The sequence below is a fragment of the Haliotis asinina genome, chromosome 7 (genome assembly GCF_037392515.1).
Source record: "Haliotis asinina isolate JCU_RB_2024 chromosome 7, JCU_Hal_asi_v2, whole genome shotgun sequence".
Classification (NCBI taxonomy): Eukaryota; Metazoa; Mollusca; class Gastropoda; order Lepetellida; family Haliotidae; genus Haliotis; species Haliotis asinina.
Genome location: NC_090286.1, coordinates 8,687,330 through 8,698,400, shown reverse-complemented (window position 1 = coordinate 8,698,400; position 11,071 = coordinate 8,687,330). Strand labels below are relative to the sequence as shown.

General features: G+C 40.6%; 1 protein-coding gene across 1 annotated transcript in view; it reads left to right on the top strand.

Annotated features, from left to right (window-relative positions):
• The first annotated feature begins 4,973 nt into the window (after window positions 1–4,973).
• Window positions 4,974–11,071, top strand: part of LOC137291899 (threonylcarbamoyladenosine tRNA methylthiotransferase-like) — a 13,269-nt gene continuing 7,171 nt past the window's right edge. Inside the window, exons 1-6 of the mRNA XM_067823456.1 lie at window positions 4,974–5,045; window positions 5,342–5,539; window positions 6,025–6,126; window positions 6,516–6,679; window positions 7,374–7,440; window positions 9,509–9,629. Of these exons, the coding sequence (XP_067679557.1) occupies window positions 5,359–5,539; window positions 6,025–6,126; window positions 6,516–6,679; window positions 7,374–7,440; window positions 9,509–9,629 (635 nt within the window). The 5' untranslated portion in view covers window positions 4,974–5,045; window positions 5,342–5,358. The remainder of the gene's footprint in view (window positions 5,046–5,341; window positions 5,540–6,024; window positions 6,127–6,515; window positions 6,680–7,373; window positions 7,441–9,508; window positions 9,630–11,071) is intronic.

Genomic DNA, 11,071 nt, shown 5'->3' with positions numbered 1-11,071 from the left:
ATGCTCTTCCCAATTGAAATGTCTTTTGTAATGTTTTATCGGATTTCAGCTGTCAGGTGCGGATTCCTCTTTTTGGTCAGCCCTTGAATCGTGTCACTCATGGGTTGGTGTCAAGGATTCTTTGCACAGATCGGGCATAATCATTCTCAAACAGTTTAGACTGTCGACTCATATCAGGGATGAGAAAATTCAGTTTAATCAGTTAAATAGGACTTTTATCAAATCTTTGTTAAGATGAACTTTGTATTTATCAGCTACCATAATTTAGACAAATGCGTCCGAACAAAATATCCCTTAGGTACTTAGTCCATGTACACTCTTATGTCGTACTGGAGTAGCTGTGCGCGAGTGTAGTTTTACGCCGCTTTCAGCAATATCCCAGTATTACTACAACGAGGGACACCAGAAATGGGCTTCACACATTGTACCCATGTGGGAAATTGAAACCGGGACTTCGGCGTTCCGGGCGAACGCTTTAACCACTCTGCTACTCGTGCAGACGTTCCCTTTCGATTAGTTCATAGTTTTCCATATCTGAAGCTAGAACTCAATCATCACCCGTCATGTTCTAATAACACTTAAATACTGCTAAATCCACCAACACCTGGAAAATTATCACCTATTTATCACACACGCACACGCGCGCGCGCGCACACACACACACACACCACATACAAGATCTTCAAACAAAGAAAATCTGTTTCACCTATCTGAACCTTGACATAACTATATTTCTTTGGCAATATGTAATATCAAAGCTTATTTATATCATTTCCTTTACAACAGACCCATGAAGGTCCGGGGTAGAATATGCTTTCAGCAACCCATGCTTGCCATAAGAGGCGACTATCGGGATCGGGTGGTCAGGTTCGCTGACTTGGTTGACACATGTCATCGGTTCCCAGCTCCCAGCTGCGCAGATCGATGCTCGTGTTGTTATTCACTGAATTGTCTGGTCCAGATTCAATTATTTACAGACCGTCGCCCTATAACTGGAATATTGCTGAGTGCGGCGTAAAATTAAACTCACTCACTCCTTTACAACAAGACTTGGTCATGTCATTGTGTATTCTTCACTCTGTCGCTGATTAGAATTGTTCTTCATCTACTTCTTGACTGAAAGCGGGGCAGTCTAAAACTTTCGATGACATGGGTCTACAGTGTGTGCAGTCTGGCTTCCGCTACCATGAATACGGCTGGGAGATTGCTAAACGCAGCGAAAATAACCGTATGTTTACTTACTCGCCACCAAATATCACCCATATGGTCCAGATTATAAGTTCGCTTCACTCACTTTTCGATCAACTGCCAAGCGCTACGAACGATTACAAACCCCATGCCGCGCACAGACTCGTGAGTTCACCGAATCATACCCAACAGCTACTCACCATGCATTCTCATAGACGCGTCTGACGACCCCGCCATGTTTGGCTTATCCAACGATCTGTGCCTGGGGGGTATATATAACGTAGTTTGAATCGATCCCAGGAAAATAAACGGAGATCATTGGAGGCGATTATAAGTTGACGAACTTTCACAAAAGTGGAAGCACAGCAAAGATCAAACTTAACACTTCTGTAAAATCTACTTCCTAATTCACGTGGAAGGCGTGACCTTCACCTTAAAAGAAGTGTTACATGGAAGATAAACACAGCCGAGGTTGCGATGGTTTGAGTGGTATGCTGCGATTGCTTCTGACGCATGAAGTTTTTATGTAATACATCGAATGCCTAGTGCTTGCGTCTTTTGGAATATTCATAGTTACACGATGGTGTTACGGTGAAAGCAAACAGGTTGCTGGCATAATGTTTGGTTGTGGAATATTTGTATGGACAAGGCGAGTAGCTCTAATGATTCCATCACTCGGCTTCAAAAATCCGTTGGTAAACAAAAGCATGAGGCTTGAAGAGTCCTCCAAACGCCGAGGGTGTAAATGAACATTTTCCATTTAGCGTCATTGATCGTAAAACGTTTTAGTGAGTTGATACTCTGTCTTTTGAAAGCAGCAATTGATGGAGATATTACTATAGCAATACATATATGTGTTCCTTGAAAACATCTGCCGTTGCCCCTCTCCAAAACCGTGCTCTCTCTCTCTCTCTCTCTCTCTCTCTCTCTCTCTCTCTCTCTCTCTCTCTCTCTCTCTCTCTCTCTCTCTCTCTCTCTCTCTCTCTCTCTCTCTCTCTCTCTCTCTCTCTCTGAATATAAAACACAGCTTCACATTCTGCTCCGTTTCCAGTGTGTCACACTGAGCTGATATAAATATCGTTTTTTCTCAAAAATCGCCCCACATTTATTGGCATTTTCCTTCCATCGAAAAAACCTCGAGAGGCACATGCAAACAACGCCAAGGGTTTAAGAAAAAGTTTCCGCGTTTCCATTCATGTAAACATACAAAATGTTTGGTATAAGATGAATGAGAGGAGGGGCTGATTCGAGAGCCATGTTCTAAAATTCCTTCAATGTTTATCGTTAACGCTGAAATTAAGGGAAGTTGGGTTCCGTGTTAATGGTAGCCATTAAGGTATCAAGTCTTGCATGTATTGATACGTCGTGGCGATGTTGCCACTGTTGCTGAGACTGCTGTTGCTCTTACTGAGGTCACATACACAAAGGTCCGTTGTGATACGATCTGGAACAACGCCTTCAAAGAAGACGAACGTCATCTGGTACGATCCGAATGAGATGAGCCTGCGGCGGAGTTCACCGGGAAACCCCGGAGAAGAAACAACACACAGCTCCCTGCAGGATCCGCCTTCATGCCAACACACCGCGTGGTTCTTGTCACCCACGAACTAAACCATATTTGCTCAGAGAGGTCAGTCTTAGTGCAATAAACAAGTCTGGCTGACCTGGTCAATTACAAAATATAACTGTGATGATAACCATCTTATCTCCGTTTTTTCTTTGTTCAGTAACCTGATATATCACCGGTGTTTTGTTGGTGATGTTGCAAGAGCGCCACCGTCATGGGCGGCAGTCAACAAGCCTCGGGGTGGGATTCGACTCCGCTCCTTCTGTGGGAGAAAGCATCATTGATTGGTGGAAAATTGCTCTGCTATTGATTTTCTTATGGTCGTTTATGGGAATCATGGAAAGGTCATAATCCAAAGTATGACTACTATTTTTGGTGTCAGACATTCCGTTCAAAACAAGTCTAAGAATCGTAGTATAAAATATATCTCCAACGACTATGGTCGATGAGGGTTGCATTAGAGCAATGATCATTATCATCAACATAATCCAATCAACTTATGTGTGCAAAACAATTCTGTGATACTTTCTTTGTTTTAGAGGTACTGGTAGCGCTAGAGGCAGAAGCAGCAGCAGCAGTAATGGTAAATGGTGTAATAGTAAGACAGGTATGGGAGTAGTAGTAGTAGTAGTTGTTGTTGTAGCAGTAGTAGTAGTTGTAGTTGTTGTAGACGTAGTTGTAGTGTTGTTGCTATTGCTGCTGCAATGATGGTGGTACTAGTAATAGAAGTGCAAGTTCTTATCGATATATGATAAGTAGTGATAGAGAGAGTTTAATTTTACGTCGCACTCAGCAATAAGGCGGTGGTCTGTATGTAATTGAGTCTGGACCTGACAATCCACTGATCAACAACACGAGCATCGATCTGAGCAAATGGGGGCCGATGACATGTGTCAACCTAGTCAGCGAACCTGACCACCCGATCCCGTTAGTCGCCTCCTACAAGCGTATAGTCGCCTTTTGTGGCAAGCATGGGTTGCTGAAGGCCTATTCTACGAAATTAGTAGTAGTAGTAGTAGTAGTAGTAGTAGTAGTAGTGTTATCAGTGTAACGCATGTAGACATATTTTGTTGAAGAGTGAGTGAGTTAAGTTTTACGCCGTTTATAGCAACATTACAGCAATATCACGGCGGGGGACACCAGATATTGGGCTTCACACATTGTATCCATGTGGGGAATCGAACCCGGGTCTTCGGCGTGCCGAGCGAACGCCTTAACCACTACGCTAACCCACCGCCCCTTTTGTTGAAGATAGTCACTCAGTTGTTTATACCAAGTTCTTCGATCGTGGGTTAATGTATTTTATCTGTTTGTCTTGCCTGGGTCCCAGTCAGTCGAGTCGCAGCCGTCCACCGTTCAGAATTGCGTCCTTTGAATCACAGGTTCGAATCCACAGGTTTAGAGGCGTTCAGCAGTAATCCGTTTCACCAAAGCGGACTCACTCACTCACTCATGTCACGTGGTATAACTGGAATACTGGGGTTTGGGTTTTTTGGTTTGTTATTTGTTTTTAAATAAAAGAAGCATCACTCTCACTCTCTCACACGGTCTTACTCGTATCCTGTACTTGATGACTCACGATGTATTACATTCCATACATAGTCTCATTATCAAACCCAGCAAATACTACCCTTTCATTAATGTGGACAAACCAGTTGATTATTGAGAAAATTACCCAGAACCTGAAACAATCTACTAATCCACCCCACCCCGCCACACCTCTGGATCTGTTTCGTTCATGAACTACATGTATTTGTTTTCGCATTAGCCGAAATGCGAACATGTTTTGAATAAGTTCATTGACTACTTTAGCCTAAAATAAATAAGACATAAAAGTATCAATAATAAAAATATAGTTATCAATATACATGATAATAAATACCTACGTTCTGTTATATGTGTTTGAGCTATCTTTCTTTGAATTAAAACTTTTAGGATATACAATACATCGCTAAACCTGGAGAGTCAGCTTCAGGTTACTTGGGGCTGTTGTCTTTAAACTTGTGGAAAGTTGAACTGAGATTTTATCAACGTCCAACTTTCATCTGATAGTCATACTTCACTTCACTACTCGTGAAAATGTGGCTTTCAAATTTCACTTGATGAGAAATCGATGCATCGTGTTCGACAGGAGGCATTCTCAATAGTTGAGTGCACGAGTGTAAGGCGGCAAACTCCACCCAAGCGCAGAGGGATTGGAGTTCGGCATCCTTTAGCGGAACTCCATCCGAGTTGTCTCCCATGTAAACTTCCTGTAAACACGCAACACGCTGTCGAGAACTGCAATCGAGTGAGCGAATGTTTTCGCGATGTCTAGCTCACTGTGGGTCGGACAATACCAGCATTGTCACATAAACTGATACAATTTGATAGAAGTACCCGAATGTATTGAGTTACATGTCGAATAATTATCAAGGAACACTAAAAGGATTATTGCATATGCGAAAACTGGAGCTCTTACTCTTATGCGCTAAAAATGAACACTGACATTTGAGGGAAGGCAATTAAGTTCATTCCGTCAGTGAACTGTTGCCTAATTTCGGCCCCTAAGTGTCATACTTGTAATTAATCACTGTTTATTGACAGAATCTCACACTGACAATATGCCAGCCCTGTGTGAAAAGCCAGTTGACGATATTGAGGACATCGTCACCCATCACGACCTCGGCTCCTATGACAGAGACATAGCTCGATCGGAAGTGCTCCCACGGTTACGCAAGTCTAAACTTACAAAAAGAAATTTCTCGAAAGAAGAGAATGTGGAAGCAGACAGTTATATTCCAGGTAAAGAAAACATGTTCACATGTAAGGCAGAATTCTCTGTATTTCGTCTGAAATATGGTAGTTATGGGCAGGGTTGAACTGATACAACAAGATCATAATACGATATCATATATGTATCATGACACGTATATGATGATACATTCTTTTGTAGAAATTGATACACTTGGCGTAAGTGCCTGGTTTGTGTGGCCAAGACTCAGCAGACCATTGCCAATTAGCTACAATACTATAGAGTTTCAAAACAATGGATTTATATGCATTTCTATGTTGCATTATCATGATAACGTGCACACAAGTTAATTCATATACAATCTACAGTGGAACCAGAGTAATCCAGATGATACAGTTCCTGTTCTTATTAGGGCTTTGCAAATTACAGCCATTGTCACTTTTAGAGCAGTTTTGACTCATACCTATTAACCTAAGGGGGTTTTTTTTAAACAAATTCAATTAATTCTCGCAATAATGTGATGATTATTCTTTAGGAACCCACAAGGTTTATGTGAAGACATGGGGCTGCTCGCACAACAACTCGGACAGTGAATATATGTCCGGACAGCTGGCTGCATACGGCTACAAGATCACAGGTTTCAATGTCACTCTGTGTTCTAAAAATCTCTATTGTTTTAATGGCAATTTGTCAAAAAAATATCTTCTAGTCTGAACTCTTTTTATATTACTTTACATCCAGTTTATTTATTCATGCTACTGAAGCAAGTGAAATCTTATCAGGGCAGATTGTTTAACTCTGGCCTCAGACGAGTAACAAAAGTTGCAAATTAACAGAATGGCCATAGCTGTACACAGACTTTGTTGGTAATATTACAGTACTTAGTAAAATGTACAAAACTTTTATAAATCCGCAACCTCCTGTTGTTTTAGCAAGGCAGATAAGAATATAGAAACTGTTATGATATGAGGACCTTGTACACATGTCTTGTTTCTGGTGAAATACATCATCTCCTCTTTTTTCTAGAGGATAAAGAGTCTGCTGACCTGTGGCTTCTCAACAGCTGTACTGTGAAGAGTCCAGCTGAGGATCACTTCCGGAACGAGGTCAACAGGGCTCGAGAGCTAGGCAAACAAGTGGTGCTAGCTGGGTGTGTACCTCAAGGTCAACCTAAGGCTGATTATATCCAGGTACAGTAACATTTGTCCGTCAATTAGTCATCAAATACGCAGGTGTCCTTGTCTTGACTGCACTTTAACAGATTAAGGGGTGATTCAGTCAGTTCCTAGATTCAGCTGCCTTGGGAGAAGACCCCAAGACCATGTTTTACAATTTTCATAGATATGAATCATAGACTAAGCTTCTTTGTTTTTGCTTCTGTGTCACAGTGCAAAATTCCAGCTCCTGACAGATGATAAATTATGAATGTGTCATGACTGTATGATATGATGATTAGTATTGTACTTCTATAGCCTGTGATATATTTCTCATACATACTTCATGTTTAAATGTAAATTAGCAGTTCAGTACCATGAAGAGATGACATTACACCTCTACCTCAAGGTAGTTGCATATCACATGACTATTTCTTTCTTGCTGGAAGAGTACAAATGAAATACGAGCAATCTGGCTTAGTTTAACCTGAAAAGGGATGCTTTTTTTTCATACCATGTGTTGAATTAAGAGTGCAGACCATTCATGTAAGGGTTTCCGAAAGTGAATATGGCTAGAAGCTGCATAAAACCATACTCTCAGACATATAGGAAACACATGGAAAAAGTGTTGTAATTTGTCATGGATGTGACAATGACATGCTTTAGGTTAACTGCAAGGCACACTGTAAAGAGTGACAGTTTCACCAGTGCATATTTTTTCCACCTACAGGGATTAAGTGTCCTTGGTGTGCAGCAGATTGATCGCGTTGTCGAGGTCGTGGAAGAAACACTGAAAGGTAAAACACGTCAATAGATGAAGTCGTGTTTGATGTGTACCTGTGAAGGTCCAGGTTAGAACTGATCTTCAGTAACATATGCTTGTCGCAGTAGGTGATCTTCAGTAACATGTGCTTGTTGTAGTAGGTGATCTTCAGTAACATATGCTTGTTGTAGGAGGTGATCTTCAGTAACATATGCTTGTCGCAGTAGGTGATCTTCAGTAACATATGCTTGTCGTATGAGGTGATCTTCAGTAACATATGCTTGTCGTAGGAGGTGATCTTCAGTAACATATGCTTGTTGTAGGAGATGATCTTCAGTAACATATGCTTGTTGTAGGAGGTGCTAATGGAATTGAGATGCCAGGCTCGCTGACTTGGTTCATATATGTCATGGTGTCCAAATTACATAGGTCAATGCTCATGCTGTTGATCACCGGATTATCTGATCCAGACTTGATTATTTACTGCCACCCTATAGCTGGAAGGTCCAGGTTAGAATTGATATTCAGTAACATATGCTTGTTGTAGGAGGTGATCTTCAGTAACATATGCTTGTCGTAGGAGGTGATCTTCAGTAACATATGCTTGTCGTAGGAGGTGATCTTCAGTAACATATGCTTGCTGAGTGTGGTGTAAGTCTAATCTCACTCACTCACTCAGTTTGGTGTGGGTGGGACGCCTCAAATTAGTGCAGACTTCAGATGTTTGCAATGTTTATGAAACTCTAAGCACATGTCACAAACCTGGAAACATACTTGTGGCAAACCAGGATTCAAACCCATGACCATTGGTTGTTATTATGTCAAAGGGATGCAACTCTCTACAATCAGCTGCAGTAGCTCGAATGACAGGACCACCCAAGCACCCTCTCTTTGTATTGATCCCACGCTCCAGTACTGAGCAGTTTTCCTGCAGGACAATTAGTCTCTAAAAATGAACTGACAGGGTACACAGTGGTGCTGTAAAGATTCAGTTCAATTCATCGAAAACTGAATCTGACGTGTTATTGTCTGATACAAACTATTCCCACACAATGAGAACATAATTTTTACTTCCACTCAAGTAGTTTCGAGCCCTCAAATAAGGCAAAATATGATTGGTTGAAGCCTGGCTATTTATGAATGATCATTGTCATAAGTGGACATAAGTTGATGATGGATTTTATGCTAAAGACGACTCCAAGAGTTAAATGTAATCTGATGTTTTTACTTGTATGAAGAATCAATTCGAAACTGATCGAATCAAAGGTACAATATCAAAAATGGAGATCTAGGCGAATCGTTGCTCCTTTAGTAAAAACGTGGCCCAGCTGTTCTTGGATCTGCATTTCGGTATACAGAATTACTTCCCTTAGATGCACCAGAAACATTGGGATTTATATGTTTCTTGGTTTGTTACCTTAACATCATCCTTGATATCTCCTGGGCATACCTTCCCATAAGTCTCCATTACACCCTGGATGCATCAACGGCTCGGCCCGATGAATTTATTACCTCCCTCGGTTGGCTTTTTCGCCAATCAGGTGTCTTTACTCGAAAGTTGAACATAGCAATCACTACTCACTTTCACTTTTTCAATTATCCAACCGATTAAACTTGGCAACACTAACCATGCAGATGTTCTCTGAAAGAGGCAGAAAGGATTCTTGCATATATGTTTTTAAAGTTTCAGACCTGTCAATTTATATGATTTCCCCCAAATCTGAGTCGCACTGCAAACAAACCTTCTCAGATACGTCTGCTATCTATCTTGACACTGGCAAGCTCAGATGTTACGGCAGCTTAGCTGATAGGCTACTGTGAGAAATCAGAGCCAGCAAAGGGAGGTAACAAAATTATCGTAGATGCATCAAGGGTATAGTGGAGATTCATTAGAACATAGGCCCAGGAGATATCGAGGATGCACAATAACTGTGCTTGTGAGTTTCCCCAAATTATGAAGGTTTCAGACCAAATTTTAAGTTTGGCTTCTAGAAGATGGTGAGTAAACAAGGAAACAAGATTAGAATGACATGATGCTATAACTGGACTTTGACCTGTAGTTGAATTTATGACAGCTTGACCTGTGAGTTACATGACTTCAGGTAACTCAGTTCGGCTACTTGGTCAGAAGAAACAGGATGGTAAGAAAGCAGGTGGCGCCTCACTCAGCCTACCCAAGATCAGAAGGAACCCGCTCATCGAGATTATCGCCATCAACACAGGGTATGTATACTGCATTTTCTTATGTTCATCTCACATATCTTCATGACAGACAGTGTTTCTCCAGGTTAATAATAAAGTTGTAATCTCAGTCTGAAACAAAACGTTTGGAGTCTCTTTTTTTTTTTTTCTTGCCATCCAATTTTAGTGGTGTTAATGTGTGGCCATCTTTTAGGTGACCTTACTTGATTTAAAGAAATTTAATTAAAATCAGACTTAGCACAAATTGCAGACTGAAATATCCTACAGGGAAGTAACTTTTATGTAGTAGACTTAATGAAATAAACATACTATTTTCAGTGAAGAGCCTGGTTTTAATATGCTAAATTAAATTTGAAACAAGATATTTGCGAAAGATGATGAGGCTGTGTCTGTCATGGTGATTGTTATGACTTAAAACCTTGAAATCCCTTCAAGTTCCCTTCTGTTCAGAAAATTACATAATTTCATCTTATAATATTTTTGCACTTTCCCTTGTTGTATTAACTATTGAGCTGAAACAACCTAAAAACAAAGTTTCCAGTCTTTTGTAACACCTCGCCCAAACCTGTTCTTGGTCCATCTGTTCCATCCATTGTTGCACACAAGATAGGAAGCCTGTGCAAAGTGGGCATCTTCTTGACTATGTCATACCATATTGAAGTAATTCTATTTCTTGTCACTGTGTCAGAGGTGATTGTTATGATTTGAGACCTCTGACATTTATTTATTTCCATGTTTGTGGTAGAATTCATGTCCAAGCTGACCTGCAAGAGACAATGCTGTCTGGTGCAATATGTACTAAGTAAAAGAACCATCTTCACAAGTGGTAATTTATATCCAAAACAAACCCACATAGAACAAACTGTGTTCCTCAGGGATAAGACTGGTTTATGGACATAATGAGTGTACACTAAATCAGGATTAGGCAATAAGTTGCATTTGGTGCACCCTCCACAGTCAACAGTAGTAAAAAGAGAGAAAAAAAACTCACGCACGCACGCACACACACACACACGGCATGTAGTGCAGGAGGATATAGTCATCACCTCGTCTGTCCGTCCATTATTTAGTCGGCGTGTTACTCAAAAAGTCTTCAATATTTTCAACAGCAATTGATAAGTGGTACCTTGGGCTTTTTACAGATTGTTGTCTTTTTTATTTTTCTTGGTTTCCATGGAAACATCTCAAAAGGGAGGTGTGGGCTTTGTTTCCTAGGCAAAACTTGAAAATCTTTCAATATCCTTCAACAAAACTTCCCAAAACATTAAACAGATCTTGAAGTGCTGCCTTTTGCTATTTTGCAGTTTTTTGTCAATTGTATTTTTCTCGGTTTACATGGAAACAATTTAGTCAAACAAAATCAAGTTAAAATGTCAGATGATTTGCTCTTTCAAATTTTGGGAGGCCAGGGGAATTTGTCATCTTCAGATGACTCTTGTTTCATAAGGACTAGCCATTTCAAA